The 22582-nt window shown below is 48.3% G+C and overlaps 1 protein-coding gene across 8 annotated transcripts in view; it reads left to right on the plus strand.

Annotated features, from left to right (window-relative positions):
• The first annotated feature begins 10916 nt into the window (after window positions 1-10916).
• Window positions 10917-22582, plus strand: part of LOC110529702 (clathrin coat assembly protein AP180) — a 39151-nt gene continuing 27485 nt past the window's right edge. For 7 of the 8 annotated variants that reach the window (XM_036985178.1, XM_036985181.1, XM_036985182.1 and 4 more), the window contains exons 1-4: window positions 10917-11546; window positions 11643-11917; window positions 17530-17672; window positions 18125-18200. In XM_036985178.1, the coding sequence (XP_036841073.1) occupies window positions 11788-11917; window positions 17530-17672; window positions 18125-18200 (349 nt within the window). In that variant the 5' untranslated portion in view covers window positions 10917-11546; window positions 11643-11787. The remainder of the gene's footprint in view (window positions 11547-11642; window positions 11918-17529; window positions 17673-18124; window positions 18201-22582) is intronic. The other variant, XM_036985179.1, reaches the window with a different exon arrangement.

Below are 22582 nucleotides of genomic sequence, written 5' to 3' on the forward strand. Positions count from 1 at the left end.
TCAAAACACACACAGGGGAACATGTCAGTGTGTGCACACTTCTGAATGAGGAGGAGTTGGTGTGTTATGTAGGGGCATGTTTAAGCATCACAGGTGAGTATAGCGAGTGCGTGGGTGTATACCTGTGTAAGCAGTTCTTTGAGGTATGTGCTGATGAGGGTGGCAATCTTGTCTCCCGTCTAGCAGGTGAAATCTCCCTGCTGAGTCACAGTAGTAATAAACAATACGATCAGCATCACCATCATACGAACAGCAACGCTCCCCTGCACTCATCTCCACACCTAGAGAGAGAGATGTGAGACAAAAGAGGAGAAAGATTGGGATGGGAAAACGAGGGAGAGAGCAATACAGACAGACAGAGAGTGGATGGCTCTGACCCTTCTCTAAAGGAGTTTGGCTGAAGCCAGCAGTATACGTAATGTGATTCATTGAGATGTCTTCCTCTCTGGTGGACAAACATGGGAACAGCATAATAATATAACAAACCCGAGTGTCCTGTATTTCATTACGAGATAAAAAAAAGTTTCAGTCACCTGTAGCCTGAGAGAGACACCCATGGGTCGAAGTTCTGTTACGATCTCACCATAGATTTGGACACACCCAGAGTTGAGACCTGCCTCTGCCAAGGATGTGTCTCAATCATAAATAGCTTCCTTTCCTAGTTTGTTTCACTTTCCCTACACACAGCTTGTGTAATATATAACATATACACCTCAATACAGATGTAGTGCAGATTAAAAAAATTTAAAAGAGGAAACTGGGAGAGGATGCTATTTGGGGTCTATTGAGATGCAGACATGGATAGAAAAGAGACAAGTTGAGGTCAACTCGTCTCTTTTCGCACCTATGGAAGCTTTCTGATTTGACATTCTGAACTCTGCCTGAGAAGTAGTTGGTGAACCAGTCGAGGCAGTCATTTGAGAAACCAAGTACTGCCTGTGATAGGCTCTCACTACTGGGCATGATGTAACACAACCAATCACATTGAGTCTGCCGATAAGAATGTGGTGATTGACAGAGTCGAAAGCCTTGGCCAGGTCGATGAATATGGCTGCACAGTATTGTCTTTTATAGATGGTGGTTATGATATAATTTAGGACCTTGAGCGTGGCTGAGGTGCACCCATGACCAGCTCGGAAACCAGATTGCATAGTGGAGAAGGTAGGGTGGGATTCGAAATGGCCGGTGATCTGTTTGTTAACTTGGCTTTCGAAGACCTTAGAAAGGCAGGTTAGGATAGATCTGTAAGAGTTTGGGTCCAGAGTGTCTCCCCCTTTGAAGAGGGGGATGACCGCGGCAGCTTTCCAATCTTTGGGGATCTCAGGCGATACAAAAGAGAGGTTGAACAAGCTAGTAATATGGGTTGCAACAATTGCGGTGGATAATTTTAGAAAGAGAGGGTCCAGATTGTCTATCCCAGCTGATTTGTAAGGGGTCCAGATTTTGCAACTCTTTCAGAACATCAGCTATCAGGATTTGGGTGAAGGGGAAATGGGGGAGGCTTGGGCAAGTTGCTGTGGGGAGGTGCAGGGCTGTTGACTGGGGTAGGGGTAGCCAGGTGGAAAGCATGGCCAGCTGTAGAAAAATGCTTATTGAAATTCTCAATTATCGTGGATTTATTGGTGGTGACAGTGTTTCCTAGCCTCAGTGCAGTGGGCAGCTAGGAGAAGGTGCTCTTATTCTCCATGGACTTTACAGTGTCCCAGAACATTTTGGAGTTTGTGCTACAGGATGCAAATCTCTGTTTGGAAAAAGCTAGCCTTTGCTATCCTAACTGCCGGTGTATAACTTCCCTGAAAAGTTACATATTGCGGGGGCTATTTGATGCTAATGCAGTACACCACAGGTTGTTTTTGTGCTGGTCAAGGGCAGTCAGGTCTGGAGTGTACCAAGGGCTATATCTGTTCCAGGTTCTACATTTTTTGAATGGGGCATGCTTATTTGAGATGGTGAGGAAAGCGCTTTTAAAAAACTACCAGGCATCCTCTACTGACAGAATGAGGTCAATATCCTTGGGGTTGTACCTGGTAGATTCATTGATAATTTGTGTGAGATTGAGGGCATCTAGCTTAGATTGTAGGATGGCCGGGGTGTTAAGCATGTCCCAGTTTAGGTCATCTAACAGTACGAGCTCTGAAGATAGATGGGGGGCAATCAATTCACATATGGTGTCCAGGGCACAGCTGGGGGCAGAAGGTGGTCTATAACAAGCGGCAACGGTGAGAGATTTGTTTCTGGAAAGGGGGATTTTTAGAAGTAGAAACTCAAATTGTTTGGGCACAGACCTGGATAGTATGACATAACTCTGCAGGCTAACTCTGCCCCCTTTGGCAGTTCTATCTTGTTGGAAAATGTTATAGTTAGGGATGGAAATTTCAGGATTTTTGGTGGCCTTCCTAAACTAGGATTCAGACACGGCTAGGACATCCGGGTTGGCAGAGTGTGCTAAAGCAGTGAATAAAACAAACTTAGGGCGGAGGATTCTAATGTTAAAATATATATATATATATTTTTAAAGGTTACCTTTATTTATACAGGTTTTTTCCTCATTGAGATAACATCTCTTTTCCAAGAGTGACCTGGTCCAGTAGCAGCAGAGGGAACAACGTTTCAGACAAAACAACTTACATACTCTAACACAACATTAAACAAAACTATAAACACGCATAGAGTACAACAAAAACATTGTACATTAAAAACACAAACATGCATGAAACCAGAAGTCAACAAATGAGAGCGTCTGGGGACTGGGAGTGGAGCTAGGCACTGAAGGGCCTGGATTAACCTTTACATCACCAGAGGAACAAAGGAGTAGGATAAGGGTACGACTAAAGGCTATAAGAACTGATCGTCTAGTGCATTCGGAACAGAGTAAAAGGAGCAGGTTTCTGGGCGCAGAAGAATAGATTCAAGGCATAATGCACAGACAAGGGTATGGTAGGATGTGAATACAGTGGAGGTAAACCTAGGCATTGAGTGACGACGAGAGAGGTTTTGTCTCTAGAGACATCATTTAGACCAGTTGAGGTCACCGCATGTGTGGGAGGTGAAACAAAAGGGCTAGCTAAGGAATATTGAGCAGGTCTGGAGGCTCTACAGTGAAATAAGACAATCACTAACCAAAACAGCAATATGGACAAGGCAGATTGATATTAGGGAGAGGCATGCGTAGCTGAGTGATCATAGGGACCAGTGGGTAGCTAGGCGAGCTGGAGACACGGGGATTCAGACAGCTAGTGGGCCAGGGCTAGCAGAAGGGCCTTAGGGGGACGTCGTGACGGAAGAGTCTGTTGTAGCCCCCTCAGACGTTACATTGGTAGTCCAGTCGTGTTGGATCGGCAGGGCTCCGTGTTGGCAGTAAAAGGGTCCAGGCCAATTGGCAAAATAGGTATTGTATCTCAAGAAATTGGCTGATGAACCTCTTCAGCTAACAGTCCGATATGCTCTAGACAGCTAGCGGGCTGAGGCTAGCAGGCTAGCGGATGGGCCTTCAGGGGACGTCACGATGGACGAGCCTGTTGAAACCCCTCGGGTGGATTACGTCGCTAGACCAGTCGTGATGGAACGGCGGGGCTCGTGTCAGCAGTAAAATGGGTACAAGCCAATTGGCAAAAAAGGTATTGTCGCCCAAGGAGTGGCTAATGGACCTCTTCAGCTAGCTGGGAGATAGGCCTAGCACGAGGCTAGTTCCAGGCTCACTGGTGCTTGCTTCGGGACAGAGACTTTAGCCAGGGGGTAGCCACTCGGATAGCAGCTAGCTAGCTGCGATGATCCAGGTGAAAAGGTTCAGAGCTTGCGGTAGGAATCCGGAGATGTGGAGAAAAAGCAGTCCGGTATGCTCTGGGTTGAATTGCGCTGTGCAGACTGACAGGAGTTGAGGGCTAAGGTTAGCTAATGGCCGCTAGCAGTGGCTAACTGGCTACTAGCTAGTTAGCTGGCTAGCTTCTGTTGGGGGTTCCGGTTCTTAAGTATAGAAAATAGGAGATCCATACCACATTGGGTGAGGCGGGTTGCAGGAGAGTATGTTGAAACTGAGGTTAAAAATATAAAAAAATATATACAAAGGAAAAAATATATATACATGGGACACGACAAGACAAAGACATCTGAACTGCTACTAGCAGTGAACTGCTACTTGGTTTAACCTTATAATAACAAGCAAGCAATTATAACAAGCAAGTATAAGTTATTGCAAATGAATAAACTTGCTTATAACTGCTGACCAATTTTTGTCATTCAAACCAACAATCAAATATTAAGGTGTAGTTAAACCCAAGAGTTAATGCACCTTTACTGTGGCTTTCCAGGGCGTGGACTCCATCCAGTACTGCCTGTGATAGGCTCTCACTACTGGGCCTGATGGAACACAACCAATCACATTAAATATCTGAGGTAACCTTGGTTAAGTTCTTATTGCATCACCTGGTGCCCCGGATGGGGTGAGTTTACGTATTTTAGATCATTCCATTGGTCCTAAAGTGACATTTTTACCCACCTGGGACACCGGGTGATGCAAAATGAACTTGCCCCCTGTTATATTGCTAACCCTTGACATTCAAGATTATAGTTTAGTTTCTAGACTAGATTAATGTTAATACCCCAGTACCTTGTGTCTTTACTCACAAACATGCTGGCCTCCTGGGCCATGCTGATGGCCTCTCTCTCGATTACGTCCTTCATGGCGGTGAGGAGCCCCTCCTGCTCTGCGTTGGCCAGCTGGGTGGCATAGCCCTCCCACGCAGGGGTCACCATCTCCCCCATGGTGTCCACCAGCTTAACCCCGTTATCCTCCTGGAGAGGGAGGGTGGAGGGATATAGTGGATGGGAAGGGAGTGGAGGAGAGAAGGAAGGAAGGGGTAAGAAAGGAACAGGAAGGGGTGATTGTAGTATAGTGTGGATATTAGGGGTGAGGTAGATGGAGAGAAGGAGGAGGGGAGAGATAAAGATTGGGATATTGTGTAAGTCAGAAAAGCAATAGTTTCCATGAAAGCAAATCAATTCCAGACAACCTTTTTCTAATAATATCAGCAGCTTTATTTGTGGCCCTCAGAGCAGACCAGAATAGAACCAGGGACGATCGGTCTAAGACCGATCGTTCCACCTTAAAACGCACAAGTAAGAGGATTGACACCCACCATCTCAGATTGTTCTGAAATGGTTTCTGTTGTTAGAAATATAATTTGATTTGAGCAATTAAGCACCCAAATTGGCCATCTTAATTTATAAGATTCATATAATATTATATAAATAACAATCTGAGATGTCATGGTTTGCTTGAAATATATAGGTACAGCGAAGGGTATTAAAAGGAAGCAAGTGTTAGGTTTGGCTCAGCTCAGGGTTGTGTGACGCAGTGACCATGACTCCAATGGTGGCCTTAGTCTTCTTGGAGCGGAGTGTGGCCAGTAAACCCATTCGGGAACATGACATGGTCTAACTGCTTAGAGTTGGTGCGGAACCCAGCAGTACCATACTGTAGGACCAACCCTACAGGTTTAGGGTGGACAGCAGACTGCTGGGATACTTCCTCAAACTGGGCCATTCCTGAAACACCAAAACAGAAAAACAAAGGGGATGTCTCAATCATTTGAAGTGGGTTCCTCTCTTCAGCTCAGCTCTTCCTCTCTCAGCACATGCGTGCAAGGTAATTTACTTGTTACAATACAAATAGAATACCGGCTATTAATTTCGAAATGTTTACTAAACGTATAAATAGTTTCACTTACTTGCAGTTGTTGAAGGAGTGAATTGAAAGCCTCTCGATTCTACTTGCGACGTGGCTGCAGTTCCTTGTACGTCCCTTGACCACGCCCTTGAACTGTCATGCTCCGCTACACCGCACAAAACCAATCATCTGAGCACATAGTAGGCTGGGCAGATTAGACATGTTTTGATGCATTTATTCAGTGGGCACAGCTTTAGAGGACGATTTCTCCAAGGATAATTAGTGGGCTAAAAGCTTTACCCAATGTTTTTACCGACTCAAGACAATTCAATATACATATCGATTTAATCATAAGACTGTGCCCAGAATAAATGCGCCTATATAAAATGCAGTTCTTGCCTATTGTACACTACATGGCCAAAGGTATGTGGACACCTGCTCGTCGAACATCTCATTCCAAAATCATGGGCATTAATACGGAGATGGTCCACTCTTTGCTGGTATAACAGCCTCCACTCTTCTGGGAAGGCTTTCCACTAGATGTTGGAACATTGCTGCGGGGACTTGCTTCCATTCAGCCACAAGAGCATTAGTGAGATCGGGCACTGATGTTGGGCGTTTAGGCCTGGCTCGCAGTCGGCATTCCAATTCATCCCAAAGGTGATCGATGGGGTTGAGTGCAAGACTCTGTGCAGGGCTCTGTGCAGGCCAGTCAAGTTCTTCCACACTGATCTTGACTAACCCTTTCTGTATGGACCTCACTTTGTACACAAGGGCATTATCACGCTGAAACAGAAAAGGTCCTGCCCCAACTGTTGCCACAAAGTTGGAAGCACAGAATCATCTATAATGTCATTGTATGCTGGATAGTTAATATTCCCTTCACTGGAAGTAAGGAGCCTGAGCCATGAAAAACAGCCCCAGACCATTATTCCTCCTCCATCAAACTTTACAGTTGGCACTATGCATTGGGACAGGTAGAGTTCTCCTGGCATCCGCCAAACACAGACTCCTCCATCGGACTGCCAGATGTTGAAACGTGATTCATCACTCCAGAGACTGTGTTTCCACTGCTCCAGAGTCCAATGGTGGCGAGCTTTACATCACTCCAGCCAACACTTGGCATTGTTCATGGTGATCTTAAGGTTGTGTGCAGATGCTCGGCCATGGAAACCCATTTCATGAAGCTCCTGATGAACAGTTATTGTGATGACTTTGCTTCCAGAGGCAGTTTGGAACTTGGTAGTGAGTGTTGCACCCGAGGACAGACGATTTTTACATGCTACGCACTTCAGCACTCGATGGAACGGAGTAAATTGAATGACATCAAACACAGAAACCATGTGTTTGATGCTTTTGATACCATTCAATGATTCCGCTCCAACCATTACCACAAACCCGTCCTCCCCAATTAAGGTTACACCATCCTATTGGTGGCCTACCACTTCGTGGCTGAGCCATTGTTGCTCCTAGAGGTTTCCACTTCACAATAACAGCACTTACAGTGTTATACATCTGTCAGCAACGGGTGTTGTAAACTAAAATGAATCATGAAAGAACAATATAGTAAACTGAAATAAAATAATTAACAAACCCATTCGAAAAACTAAAACTACACTGAAACAGTTATCTTTGACTCCAAAAATGTACAAAAATAAAAAACAAAACTAGGATGAATGTGTGTTTATTCAATCTGGTGGGTAAATGCAACCAGGAGACAGAATTGTTTCAAATACGCCTAGCTGTGAACGTATGCGTGAAGGGCTGTAGGAAGTCAGGCGCAGGAAAGCAGATATTTGGTAGCAAAACGGAGCCTTTTATTTGGCGAACCAAAAGCACACAGCACAAACGAACACGAAATACAAATACAGGTTGAACATAACCCAGCACAACCAGCCTAACGTGCACATACATGAAAACAGATAAACAATACCACACAAAGACTTGGGGGAAACAGAGGGTTAAATACACAACACATAATGAGAGAAATGAGAACCAGGTGTGTGGGAAAACGAGACAAAACAAATGGAAAATGAAAAATGGATCAGCGATGGCTAGAAGACAAGGAGAGGCATTGACTTCGGAAGAAGTCGTGACACTAGCTTGCACATCACTATCACTAGCTATCACCTGGCTATCACTGGCTAAGAGGGAAATAAAAATTGGCTAAGTAGCTAACTTTATTCTTCTTACATGTACTACAAAAGTTGAAACGCCTTCGATTGGTGTAAACATGGGCGAGAGTGAGTTTCTTCCACCATATTTTTTGTCTTGGAGCTATTCCTTTCAAATCAAGTCACATTGAGATTGACTATATCATTTAAACCTAACCTAACCTATGACCTGACCCATGACCTTCCTGTGCATTCGGAAAGTATCAGACCCCTTGACTTTTTCAACATTTTGTTAAGTTACAGCCTTTTTCTAAAATAGATTCAATAGTTTTTTTCCCCCTCATGAATCTACAAGCAATACCCCATAATGACAAAGCAAAAACGTTTTTATTTTTGCAAATGTATTAAAAGTAACAAACTGAAAAATCACTATTACGTAAGTATTCAGACTCTTTACTCAGGACTTTGTTGAAGCACCTTCCAAACTTCTTCCTTTTAAGAATGATGGAACCCACTGTGTTCTTGGGGAACTTCAATGCTGCAGTCATTTTTTGGTACCTTTCCCCAGATCTGTGCCTCTATACTTTCTCAGAGATCTACGAACAATTCCTCCTCCTTCCTTGGTTTTTGCTCTGACACGCACTGTCAACTGTGGGACCTTATACAGTGGCTTGTGAAAATCCCCACACACACTTACGACGCTGCGCATTGGTCCTCCGATCCTTCTCGCTACTCCTCCTCAGAAGAGGAGGACGGGATCTATTACATTAACAGTCTGATGGCCTTGAGATAGAAGCTGTTTTTCAGTCTCTCGGTTCCAGCTTTGATGCACCTGTACTGACCTCGCCTTCTGGATGATAACGGGGTGAACAGGCAGTGGCTCGGTGGTTGTAGTCCTTGATGATCTTTTTGGCCTTCCTGTGACATCGGGTGGTGTAGGTGTCCTGGAGGGCAGGTAGTTTGCTCCCCTCCGCCTTACGGTTGTAGGCGGAGCAGTTGCCGTACCAGGCGGTGATACAGCCCGACAGGATGCTCTCGATTGTGAACCTGTAAAAGTTTGTGTGTTTTTGGTGACAAGCCACATTTCTTCAGCCTCCTGAGGTTGAAGAGGCGCTGCTGCGCCTTCTTCACCACGCTGTCTGTGTGGGTGGACCATTTCAGTTTGTCCGTGATGTGTACGCCGAGGAACTTAAAACTTTCCACCTTCTCCACCACTGTCTCGTCGATGTGGATAGGGGGTTGCTCCCTCTGCTGTTTCCTGAAGTCCACGATCATGTCCATTGTTTTGTTGACATTGAGTGTGAGGTTATTTCCCTGACACCACACTCCGAGGGCTCTCACCTCCTCCCTGTAGGCCGTCTCGTCGTTGTTGGTAATCAAACCTACCACTATAGTATCGTCTGCAAACTTGATGATTGAGTTGGAGGCATACATGGCCACGCAGTCATGGGTGAACAGGGAGTACAGGAGAGGGCTGAGAACGCACCCTTGTGGGGCCCCAGTGTTGAGGATCAGCGGGGTGGAGCAGGGTTTTGTTTCCTACCCTCACCACCTGCGGACGGCCCGTCAGGAAGTCCGGGACCCAGTTGCAGAGGTCGGGGTCGAGACCCAGGGTCTCGAGCTTGATGACGAGTTTGGAGGGTGCTATGGTGTTAAATGCTGAGCTGTAGAACAGAGTGAGTAAAATAACGCACTTTACTCGAAAAACAAACAACCAGAAATTCCACGCAGGGAAAACACACCATAACACAGAAGACTAACACTAAACAAGAAACAATCACGCACAAAACATCATGGGAACCAGAGGGTTAAATAGGGAAAATAATTATTACGTAATGGGGACCAGGTGTGTAAAATCAAGACAAAACAAATGGAAAAAGAAACGTAGATCGGTGGCGGCTAGAAAGCCAGTGACGATGACCGCCGAATGTCGCCCGAACAAGGAGAGGCACTTTTACAGCTGCACCATCGAGAGCATCCTGATGGGTTGCATCACTACCTGATATGGCAACTGCTCAGCCTCCGACCGCAAGGCACTACAGAGGGTAGTGCTTACATCCCAACACATCACTGGGGCCAAGCTTCCTGCCATCCAGGATCTCTATACCAGGCGGTGTCAGGAAAGCCCTAAAAAAAGCCCTAAAAATGGTCAAAGACTCCAGCCACCCTAGTCACAGACTGTTCTCTCTGCTACCACACGGCAAGCAGTACCGGAGCGCCAAGCCTAGGTCCAAGAGGCTTCTAAACAGCTTCTACCCCCAGGCCATAAGACTCCTGAACATCTAATCAAATGGCTACCCAGACTATTTGCATTGCCTCCCTCCCCCTTCTACGCTGCTTCTACTCTCTGTTATTATCTATGTCACTTTAACAACTCTACCTACATGTACATATTACCTCAATTACCTCGACACATTGACTCTGTACCTGGTACCCCCCTATTGTTATTTTACTGCTGCTCTTTAATTATTTGTTATTCTTATCTCCTACTTGTTTTAGGTATTTTATTATTAGTGCATTGTTGGTTCAGGCCTTGTAAGTAAGCATTTCACTGTAAGTTCTACACCTGTTGTATTCGGTGCATGTGACAAATGCAATTTGATTTGATTTGAAAATATAAATATTTGTATATAACTAAACTAAATAAAAACTATCAAATCAGGTCTGAAAACGAACTGAAAATAAACTTACTTCCAAATAATAATACCAAAACGAATAGAAATAAAAACGAATATAAAAACACAAAACTATAATAACTTTGCTCTAGGCAATACATGCTAATTATAGGGCATAATAAAGCCTATACGTGTGTGGCAACGTGTCAATGACCAGGGTAAACAACCGCAGGGAAGGATACTAACAGTAGTAATGGGAGAGAGAGTAGCATCACGAGGGCACGGGCCATTTGGAAAATATACTTCCTGTGCGCAGTGGGTTCAAATCTGTCTCTTTAATATTTTGCACCATTGCAGTAGTGCTCACTCGTAAACCCTTTGACATATTAATGATATGATTGCTAGGCTATACAGTAGGCCTAGGAATATTCCCCTTTAAGAACGCGCCACGGTGAGCGTGGGATGGACGTGTGTCGGTTTGTTAATGAAGTGTCACCTGACCCTGTCCTAACATACTAGAGGATATATAGTCCAAATAAACATACATTCGAGTGAGTGGAAGACACAATTATTTCCAACATCTCCATACAGTATAGCCTAGTAGCCTATTCAGCCTCCTTGGATTGGTGCGCCGGTCAGTGTTGGCTCTTGGCACAGGGGTTAGAGGCACATCTGCTGTCGACAGAGGCTCGTGGTCCTTCTCTATCAGACATTCTTGATCAGAAGAAAACGTCCGGAGCGAAGATTTTAATCAACGAGCCGACTGTGCGTCACTACAAAATCGTTATTTTGAAAGCGCCCCCGTGCATTTTACTCCTTCAGTTTGCCTTTTTTCCGTGCGTCGTGGAGAAGGAAACACTGACGGTGTATCCGATGCTCCTGCAAAACGGATAACGGAATATTCTATGTATGTTTGACGAAGGTTGTACATTTGGCCAAACCCATTCATTGTAAGGATAAGAAACGCTGCGCGGTCGCAACGTTTTCAATCTCCTGTTTGCTTCTTTATTATTGCTTTATTGCTGTGGGCTGAGGAAATACATTGTATTTCTAGCGTAGTGTTACGTAAGAGTGACTTTATCCAAGGTGCTGAATTGAACGGTATAGCGGGGACACAGAAGGAAGAAGGCAATCTTGTTTCAGTCTACCCAGGTCAGAGCACACATCAACGTGACCCAATTATTTAATGTCAAATGAAATATTGATTGATTTATTTGAGCTAATATTTCAAATTGTTCGCCCATCCAGAAGGTCACAGGCCTATACGTGGGAGATTTGGAGAGGACCGCACAGCACTGGCATCGTTGATACCCGTATTCCTGTAGCAAGACCGGCTTTTATTTCTCTCTTTGGTTAAATACATTCTTAAGGTGGTCGACTACACGAGGAGAAAATGTCGGGGCAGACGCTCACGGATCGTATTGCCGCTGCGCAGTACCAGTTGACGGGATCAGAGGTATCTCGCGCCGTCTGCAAAGCCACCACTCACGAGGTGATGGCGCCCAAGAAAAAGCACCTGGAATGTAAGTGCATTCTCATCCCCACCCTTTCTCTCTCTCTCACACACACACACACACACTATCAGGTGAAGAACACTGCATCACGAATTGATTAGATATCTATGGGGAAAAAATGGTTGACATCCATTGTAAACATATGCCTCTGGTGCCAAACGTTGCATGTTCGAATCCAGCCATAGAATGTTGTTTTTGAGATTTATGTTTTAAGACTATGCCAAATCTCATGCCTTACCTTAACCATTCAGAGTTAATACATAACCTTAAGATTTCGTAGTTAATGCCTAAACTTAACCCTAAACCCTTAGAAATGTGATGTTTGGAACCACTTAGAAATGTTGTCTAATTCTGATGTGAGACTGAGAGCTTGTTGAATCATCAACCAATGCATTACATTTCTATGCTCCTGTCCTGCATGACCAGAGGCCTACCATGTATTGATGTTACCATGGAGATGACCCCAATGGTGACCCCTAGTCATCCTACATGTGTAGCTCACAGTGATTGGAGAGAAAGGTGGTCATGACTCAAAAGAGACTGACTCACACAGAGGCCTAGTCACAATACATGACATTTTCCCTTGTTCACTTGTCCTTGCACACTACACCTCCCAAGCTTCCCTTAAGTGATACTAATGGCAGGAGGGAGTGCATGTATTCAAGTCTTCAACGGCTGCAGTGTCTGCTACTGTAGTTGTGTTTGTTATTGATAAGCTAAAGAGCTTCCTCACTTGGTTTCAAAGGTGTAGCCTATACACTATACACTATATCAAGTGTGAATTAAATGGGCAACGACTAGATAACATATAGATGTAGGCCTACTGTAGATAGATAGACCTTAACGTCCAATTCTGCTTATTCACCAGTATCCAATTTTCCCTGCATCAGCGCTACTTCCATAAAGAATCAGGGTCCGCCTCATGACAAGACAATATGAATCGCTGGCATAGGGCCTAGCAGCCCAAGTCAAACTAAAGCAGTCGTGGATGAATGGTGTTCCACCTGCCTGTGTGTGTGGTCAGGTGGCCGGCCCAGTCTCAGGCTAGGTCTAGCAAGACTCAGAACTTATGTCGTGTGATACGCTCCCCACTGAATAATGCATTAATCAGCCAAAGACTGGCCTCTATTATTTACACAGCCAAAGGTGACCATGCTAATGCTAAAGTAGGCAGGAGACTGCTGGGGATTAGCATAGCATTGCACAGAGAGAGAGGCAGAGAACTCAGAGTATGGCTGTCCAGAGAAGTGAGATTCTTACCCAACAAAATACACATATGTCCTGCTCTTTCCATTGCACAAACTGACCAGGTGAATGCTATGATCCCTTATTGATGCCACTTGTTAGGGGAGGAGACAGGTTAAAGAAGGATCTTTAAGACTGGGGACAATGGAGACACGGATGGTGTATGTGTGCCATTCAAAGGGTGAATGGGCAAGACAAAAGATTTAAGTGCCTTTGAACAGGGTATGGTAGTAGATGCCAGGCATACTGGTTTGTGTCAAGAACTGCAACGCTGTTGGGTTTTTCTCACTCAACAGTTTGCCGTGTGTATCAAGAATGGTCCACCACCCAAAGGACATCCAGCCAACTTGACACAACTGTGGGAAGCATTGGAGTCAGAATTGACCAGCATCTCTGTGGAACGCTTTCGACACCTTGTAGAGTCCATGCCCTGACGAATTGCATCTCTTCTGAGGGCAAAATGGGGAACCCCCTCAACTCAATATTAGGAAGGTGTTCCTAATGTTTGGTATACTCAGTGTATGTTTACTGTAGTAGTTATTTTTTTACACATGTTAACCAAATACGATAAGCGTGAATAAACAAAGCACAATGCAAATGGATCCGGTCTTTATCGAGATGGAAGGATATTGTCTGTGTCTTGTCTGTGTTGTGACATTGATTGTTGAGTACCTGTAGCGATGTCTCTTGCCTTGCAGTTAATCCTAGTGCATGTACAATGTATATCGATTTCATGGCCCTTCAAAACTAAATAAAAATAGGGCACAATGTCTCCCTTATCTTATTTGCTTGCCACATAGTTAATGCCCTCAAGGCAACATTCAAGGCTTCAAACACCAAAACATTTAATTAGGCCAACATTTTTAGGCAAGGGCTCTGTCTAACCTAAATATATTATTGGAAACTCTAGTAGGGCATATTATTTGTCATCTCCTCAGGGATAATCCAATTCCAAACTTGCCTTGAGGCCTCAGGTATGTGATGCCGTAGTCAGACGCGCTTCCAAAGCAAGCACAGAACAGAGCGTTCAAAGTTCTCCAAACAAAAGGTCATTTCATAAGCTATATTCCATAGATAATCAAAGGCAAAGCGGTCAGATTTCAACTGTAAACAGAGATATAGACTAGTAGCAGCTTAGTGGCGCAGTGGTCAAAAAACTGTAAGGTGCCGCCATACGTGTGGCTTAGTAGACCCGTTCTGACAACAACCTAAATAGGTAAAGGGAAGGGGAACACATAATGCTTTTAAATACCCATGATAATTCTAATAGAAAACCAAAAACGACGAGTTCATCAACCATGCTCTATAATGGATCATTCCATATTTATACTGATATTCAATAATAATAGTTTTCTAAATGGAGCAAAAATAATACACACAGCACAAATAAAGAAGGTATGTCTTTTACCAAATAGGGCTTTCTTCTGTATACCACCCCTACCTTGTCACAACACAACTGATTGGCTCAAACACATTAGGAAGGAAAGAAATTCCACAAATGAACTTTTAACAAGGCACACCTGTTAATTGAAATGCATTCCATGTGACTACCCCATGCACCTGGTTGAGAGAATGCCAAGAGTGTGCAAAGCTGTCATCAAGGAAAAGGATGTCTACTTTGAAGAATCTAAAATATATTTGGTTTTGTTTAACTTTTTTGGTTACTACATGATTCCATATGTGTCGTTTCATAGTTTTGATGTCTTCACTATTATTCTACAATGTATAAAATAGTACAAATAAATAAAAACCCTGGAATGAGTAGGTGTGTCAACTTTTGACTGGTACTGTATATTACATATCTCTTGGCCTTAAGTTTGATGGCATAACGCATAGATTCCACAGATAATGCCCTAGGCCTAGACATGGAATAAGAGTATAGTACATCTCAATGACCCTTATACAAATTGCCACAGACATTGATGTGCCAATATGATGATACATCAAACATTACCCCTCTAGTCTTTGCGTGAAGCCATTGTAACAGAGAAGATAGTTGTTGTCCATCATCATTGTGTCATGATTGCTGACCCTTGAGAGGCAGTCCGGTTGCCATGGAAACAGATTGTAGAGCGGGTCAAAGACTCGGGCTGACACAAAGGGGGGTTCTGGAGAGGCACAGTGGCGGGCAAACGACTCCAGAGTGCTTCAACAGATAGTCATTTTGGGCAGTAGCATATCCTTAGAATTATATTTTCTGTCTTGTTTTGGTGTTTCAGAGTGAGAAATGGGTTTCAATGTGTTTTTTTATTGGGTCTTACTCTGAAGGAGCGGGATGTCTGAAATGTATTTAATTTTGATAGGACTCTTATTGTTCCCTCTTGTGGTGAAACACAGTTCGTTAAATTTGACAAACCTGTTCCTTCTGAGCAATATGATAAAAATACATTGAAGATCAGTGATGCGACAGGAATCACTGGTTTAGTGGTCAGTGCAGCCTATACCCACATGCATGTTTTTATGCATGGGCACAGCTTGTGTGTGTGTGTGTGTGTGTGTGTGGGCGTTTTCAGTCATCTGCTAAGTGAATCATTGAGCTGATACCTCTGGACAAGCTTAACAAGTGTGTGTGTGTGTGGTCTCATAGGAGTGTTGTTAGGGTAATGGGTTGGCGTCTATACGCTGGCTTCTAGTTGATTTTAATCTGGCCTATTCCTGTCACTCTAACCTCGGAGAAGTCTGGTGTGTGAGTACAACAATACACACACCCAGAAAGGCCACAAACATATGCACGCCCACACACACACGCACACGCACACACACACAGTCCTGTGTGCCTTGTTATAGACTCCCCTACCAGTTAATTTTTACAGCTCTCCTGTCTGCTGTGGATTACTGAGTCTTTATTTAGATCAGTCAATCATCATTAGACTTACACAAACGTGTGTGTGTGTGTGTGTGTGTGTGTGTGTGTGTGTGTGTGTGTGTGTGTGTGTGTGTGTGTGTGTGTGAGAACACGTTTGTGTGGGAAACAAAATAGTGGGCCACCAATATTCCACACATAAAATCCACACCACAGGGTTGCCTGTTGAGATGGAACATATGGTTGAGCTGTGTAGGAAGCCGAGCAAAGCAGGGACAGACAGGAATATTATGGCTGTCATCACCAACTGTTTTACTGAGAGAGGCAGACACATTTAGGAGAGAGAGAACATAAAAGGGTTCTTCGGTTGTCCCTCTGTGGAAAGGGTTCTTCATGGAACCCAGAGGGGTTCTACCTGAAACCAAAAAGTGTTCTTCAATGGTTTCTCCGGTGGGGACTGCCGAAAAACCCTTTCAGGCTCTAGATAGCACCTGTTTTTTATAAGAATGTACAGGCAGTACTTCAGTCAACATTTACCAAAAACTCGTGTGTGTGTGTGTGTGTGTGTGGCTGTTGGGAGAGGGGTCACCACACCAGACTCCTTACTGATTTATATTAATCTGTGGACAAAGCCCCTGCCCGTTGACCATGAAATGACTAACAAGCCTTCATCATGCATCCCCTCTCTCTTTTTAGTCTGGTCAGTGTTGTTTGATAATATTGCAGCCTTCCATCCCTTGGCAGGACAAGCTTCCGCCTTTTGGAAGTACAGAAACACAGTTTGGCTATGATTTATAGCCACCCTCCCGATCTCATATCCCATATCTCATATCCCATATCTCATATCTCATATCCCATATGTCATATCCCATATCCCCCTCTCTCTTCCGAGCAGCTAATCTGTCATCTACTGTATCCCAAAGAGCTGAGTTGAGGTGATTGCTCTCTGAGTCAGACCTGTCGGTCAGTCTGTCTAAATGGCAGTCTGTTTGTCTCTGTGTGTGTGTGTGTGTGTGTGTGCACTACTTCTATCTCTGTGTTGGATCCTTTCCAGCAGTGTTGGTGGCTCTTTGAGGCTTGGTATGTGTGTCCTGACTCCCAAATGGATGTCTGACTCGGCAATGCCTAGCTCCACTAGGTACACAGTGAAGTGAACAACCCCCAGAGGCTGTTTTATGGCTTTCACACATTCCAGTAGCAGAATCACCACACACACACACACACACACACACACAGCCCAGCACTCCTACTCCAAAAATCACAGAGCACATGAATGGAGCAAGGGAGACTGAATCTCATTTGACCTGGGGTGAGGCTTCACTATCAGCTACGGCAGCACATTACATATTTTCTAGGCAGTCAGCATGTCTTAACACTTTGAAATTGTACTTACTCATCATGATTTTACAACTCTTTAAATACCTTGAGATATCCTAACAAATCCTTCTATATTTTACTGTCTCAAAATGTCTGACCGTTTCACGGATCGACAATCAATAAGAGAACCGTTTCACTGAGCTGAACGAACAGCCTCTCCCCACAGTACTAACAAACCTATCTGTATGTGTTTCAGATCTGATATCGGCCACCAATGCGACCAACGTGAACATCCCTCAGATGGCTGACACTCTGTTTGAGAGGGCCACCAACGCCAGCTGGATTGTCGTCTTCAAGGCCCTAGTCACCACACACCACATGTGTGTCCATGGAAACGAGGTCAGAGGGCAGCAATTTAGTGCACAACCACAATAAAACCAATTAGGACTGTTTGAGCACCATGGACAGCTACACGGCTGTCTTGATTCATCCCAGGGGAGCTGTGAGTGTGGCTGTCCATGGTGCTGGAAACAGTGCTATTAGTATGGCTGCAGACTAGAGCTCGTTCTGAAACATGGTTTCATGTTTCATCAATCACCATTGTGTTTGTCTGGAGCTATATTTACTTATTGAGTTGCTGTATTGCAAAAGACGTGCTTTCACACACTGTAAATGATAAAGTCTCAATTTTGGACAAACATACTAGCACTCAATTTGTAGTTGACAATTTCAGTAAATATGCCTTATTTGTCTTGATTTTTTTTTCTTGGATTCTGGTTTTGTTTAATCAGCCTATTTCATTGTAAGGTGTTTCAGAGTGGCAGTGCCTTATTGTCATTCTGCTTCCTCAGAGGTTCATCCAATACCTGGCCTCCAGGACCGCTCTGTTCAACCTCAGCAACTTTATCGACAAAACAGGCTCCCACGGTAAGTGCACTTCCTGTATGTTTGTGGAGGGATGCAGGTGGATTCCCTCCCAGTTGAGACCATAAACTGACACAGTAGATGAGATGTGAGACTACCTGGAGGTGCAGAAGGAGACAAGGAGGAGAGAGGAGGAGGAGAAGAGGAGAGAGGCGGAGACAGGAGGAGAGAGAGAGAAAGAGACGGGAGGTGAGGTCAGAAACGGGAGGGGAGGTCAGACACGGGAGAAGACGGGAGGAGAGCCAGAGACGGGAGGAGAGGCAGCGAGAGGCGGAGACAGGAGGAGAGGCGGGAAGAGAGGCGGAGACGGGTGGAGAGGCGGAGACGGGTGGAGAGGCAGAGAGAGGTGGAGAGGCAGAGAGAGGTGGAGACTGGAGGAGAGGCGGAGACAGGCGGAGAGGCGGAGACTGAAGGAGACAGGAGTAGAGGCGGAGAGAAGAAGAGACAGGAGGAGAGGCGGAGAGAAGAAGAGACAGGAGGAGAGGTCGGAGAGAAGAAGAGACAGGAGGAGAGAAGAAGAAACAGGCGGAGAGAAGAGACAGGAGGAGAGGTGGAGACGGGGGGAGAGGCAGAGAGAAGCGGCGACGGGAGGAGACGGGGGGAGAGGCAGAGAGAGGTGGAGACGGGGGGAGAGGCAGAGAGAGGCGGAGACGGGGGGAGGCAGAGACGGGGGGAGGCAGAGAGAGGCGGAGACGGGGGGAGAGGCAGAGAGAGGTGGAGACGGGAGGAGAGGCAGAGAGAGGTGAAAACTGGAGGAGAGGTGGAGACTGGAGGAGACAGGAGGAGAGGTGGAGAGAAGAAGAGACAGGAGGAGAGGCGGAGAGAAGAAGAGACAGGCGGAGAGAAGAAGAGACAGAAGGAGAGAGGAAGAGACAGGCGGAGACGGGGGGAGAGGCGATGACGGGGTAGAGGCAGAGAGAGGCGGAGACTCGGGGAGAGGCGGAGACGGGGCGAGAGGCAGAGAGAGGCGGAGACGGGGAGAGGCAGGGAGAGGGGAGGAGAGGCAGAGAGAGGTGGAGACGGGAGGAGAGGCAGAGAGAGGCAGAGAGAGTTGGAGATGGGAGGTGAGGCAGAGAGAGGTGGAGACTGGAGGAGAGGCGGAGACAGGAGGAGAGGTGGAGACTGGAGGAGACAGGAGGAGAGGCGGAGACTGGAGGAGAGGTGGAGAAGAAGAGACAGGAGGAAAGGCAGAGAGAAGAAGAGACACGAGGAGAGGCGGAGAGAAGTGGAGAGGCAGGGAGACGGGAGGAGAGGCAGAGAGAGGTGGAGAGGCAGAGAGAGGTGAAGACGGGAGGAGAGGCAGAGAGAGGTGGAGAATGGAGGAGAGGCAGAGAGAGGTGAAGATGGGAGGAGAGGCAGAGAGAGGTGGAGACTGGAGGAGAGGCGGAGACAGGAGGAGAGGTGGAGACTGGAGGAGAGGCGGAGAGAAGAGACAGGAGGAGAGGCGGAGAGAAGATGAGAGGCAGAGGGGGCGGAGACGGGAGGAGAGGCAGAGAGGGAGGAGACGGGAGGAGAGGCAGAGGGGGAGGAGAGGCAGAGGGGGCGGAGACGGGAGGAGAGGCAGAGAGGGAGGAAAGGCAGAGAGGGGCGGAGACGAGAGGAGAGGCAGAGCGGGCGGAGACGGGAGGAGAGGCAGAGGGGGCGGAGACGGGAGGAGAGGCAGAGAGGGAGGAGGGGCGGAGACGAGAGGAGAGGCAGAGAGGGGCGGAGATGGGTGGGGGGGTTAGAGGGGGCGTAGACGGGAGGAGAGGCAGAGAGGGAGGAGAGGCAGAGAGGGGAGGAGACGGGAGGAGAGGCAGAGGGGGCGGAGACGGGAGGAGAGGTAGAGAGGGAGGAGAGGCAGAGAGGGGCGGAGACGATAGGAGAGGCAGAGCGGGGCGGAGACGGGAGGAGAGGCAGAGAGGGGCGGAGACGGGAGGAGAGGCAGAGAAGGGAGGAGAGGCAGAGACAGGCGGAGACAGGAGGAGAGGCACAGAGGGGCGGAGACGGGAGGAGCGAAGAAGAGACAGGCGGAGAGAAGAAGAGACAGGAGGAGAGGCGGAGAGAGACGGAGAGGCGGAGAGAGACGGAGAGGCGGAGACCGGGGAGAGGCAGAGGGGGAGGAGAGGAGAGGCAGAGGGGGGCGGAGATGGGAGGAGAGGCAGAGAGGGAGGAGAGGCAGAGGGGGGTGGAGACGGGAGGAGAGGCAGAGAGGGAGGAGAGGCAGAGAGGGGCGGAGACGAGAGGAGAGGCAGAGCGGGCGGAGACGGGAGGAGAGGCAGAGGGGGCGGAGACGGGAGGAGAGGAAGAGAGGGAGGAGAGGCAGAGAGGGGCGGAGACGAGAGGCAGAGCGGGGCGGAGACGGGAGGAGAGGCAGAGAGGGGTGGAGACGGGAGGAGAGGCAGAGAGGGGCGGAGACGGGAGGAGAGGCAGAGAGGGGCGGAGACGGGAGGAGAGGCAGAGGGGGCGGAGACGGGAGGAGCGAAGAAGAGACAGGCGGAGAGAAGAAGAGACAGGAGGAGAGGCGAAGACCGGGGAGAGGCAGAGAGAGGCGGAGAAGGGAGGAGGGGCAGAGAGGCAGAGACGGGATTAAAGGCAGAGAGAGGCGGAGACGGGAGGAGAGGGGAGGAGAGGCAGAGAGAGGCGGAGACGGGAGGAGAGGCAGAGAGAGGCGGAGACGGGCGGAGAGGGGAAGAGAGGCAGAGAGAGGCGGAGACGGGCGGAGAGGGGAAGAGAGGCAGAGAGGGGCGGAGACGGGAGGAGAGGCACAGAGAGGCGGAGACGGGAGGAGAGAAGAAGAGACAGGCGGAGAGAAGAAGAGACAGGAGGAGAGGCGGAGAGAAGAAGAGACAGGCGGAGAGAAGAAGAGACAGGAGGAGAGAAGAAGAGACAGGCGGAGACGGGAGGAGAGGCAGAGGGGGTGGAGACGGGAGGAGAGGCAGAGGGGGCGGAGACGGGAGGAGAGGCAGAGGGGGCGGAGACGGGAGGAGAGGCAGAGAGGGAGGAGTGGCAGAGAGGGGCAGAGACGAGAGGAGAGGCAGAGGGGGCGGAGACGGGAGGAGAGGCAGAGAGGGAGGAGTGGCAGAGAGGGGCAGAGACGAGAGGAGAGGCAGAGCGGGGCGGAGACGAGAGTAGGGGCAGAGTGGGGCGGAGACGGGAGGAGAGGCAGAGAGGGCGGAGACGGGAGTAGGGGCAGAGCGGGGCGGAGACGGGAGGAGAGGCAGAGAGGGCGGAGACGGGAGGAGAGGCAGATAGGGAGGAGAGGCAGAGAGGGGCGGAGGCGGGAGGAGAGGCAGAGGGGGCGGAGACGGGAGGAGAGGCAGAGTGGGAGGAGAGGCAGAGAGGGGCGGAGTTGGGAGGAGAGGCAGAGGGGGCGGAGACGGGAGGAGAGGGAGGAGAGGCAGAGAGGGGCGGAGACGATAGGAGAGGCAGAGAGAGGCGGAGACGGGAGGAGAGGCAGAGAGAGGCGGAGACGGGAGGAGAGGCAGAGAGGGGCGGAGACGGGAGGAGAGGCAGAGGGGGCGGAGACGGGAGGAGAGGCAGAGGGGGCAGAGACGGGAGGAGAGGCAGAGAGGGGCGGAGACGGGAGGAGAGGCAGAGAGGGGCGGAGACGGGAGGAGAGGCACAGAGGGGAGGAGAGGCAGAGAGGGGTGGAGACTGGAGGAGAGGCAGAGAGGGGCGGAGACTGGAGGAGAGGCAGAGAGGGGCGGAGACGGGAGGAGAGGCAGAGATGGGCGGAGACGGGAGGAGAGGCAGAGAGGGGCGGAGACGGGAGGAGAGGCAGAGAGGGGCGGAGACGGGAGGAGCGAAGAAGAGACAGGCGGAGAGAAGAAGAGACAGGAGGAGAGGCGGAGACCGGGGAGAGGCAGAGAGGGAGGAGAGGGGAAGAGAGGCAGAGAGTGGCGGAGACGGGCGGAGAGGGGAAGAGAGGCAGAGAGGGGCGGAGACGGGAGGAGAGGCACAGAGAGGCGGAGACGGGAGGAGAGAAGAAGAGACAGGCGGAGAGAAGAAGAGACAGGAGGAGAGGCGGAGAGAAGAAGAGACAGGCGGAGAGAAGAAGAGACAGGAGGAGAGAAGAAGAGACAGGCGGAGAAAAGAAGATACAGGAGGAGACGCAGAGAGAAGAAGAGACAGGAGTAGAGGAGAAGAGGCAGGAGAAGAGGCGGAGAGGAGAAGAGACAGGAGGAGAGGCAGAGAGGAGAAGAGACAGGAGGAGAGGCGGAGAGGAGGAGAGGCAGAGAGAGACGGGAGGAGAGGCGGAGACGGGGGAAGAGGCAGAGAGGGGCGGAGACGGGAGGAGAGGCAGAGGGGGCGGAGACGGGAGGAGAGGCAGAGGGGGCGGAGACGGGAGGAGAGGCAGAGAGGGGCGGAGAGGAGAGGCAGAATGGGGCGGAGACGGGAGGAGA

The sequence above is a fragment of the Oncorhynchus mykiss genome, chromosome 8, assembly GCF_013265735.2.
Source record: "Oncorhynchus mykiss isolate Arlee chromosome 8, USDA_OmykA_1.1, whole genome shotgun sequence".
NCBI classification, from domain to species: domain Eukaryota; kingdom Metazoa; phylum Chordata; class Actinopteri; order Salmoniformes; family Salmonidae; genus Oncorhynchus; species Oncorhynchus mykiss.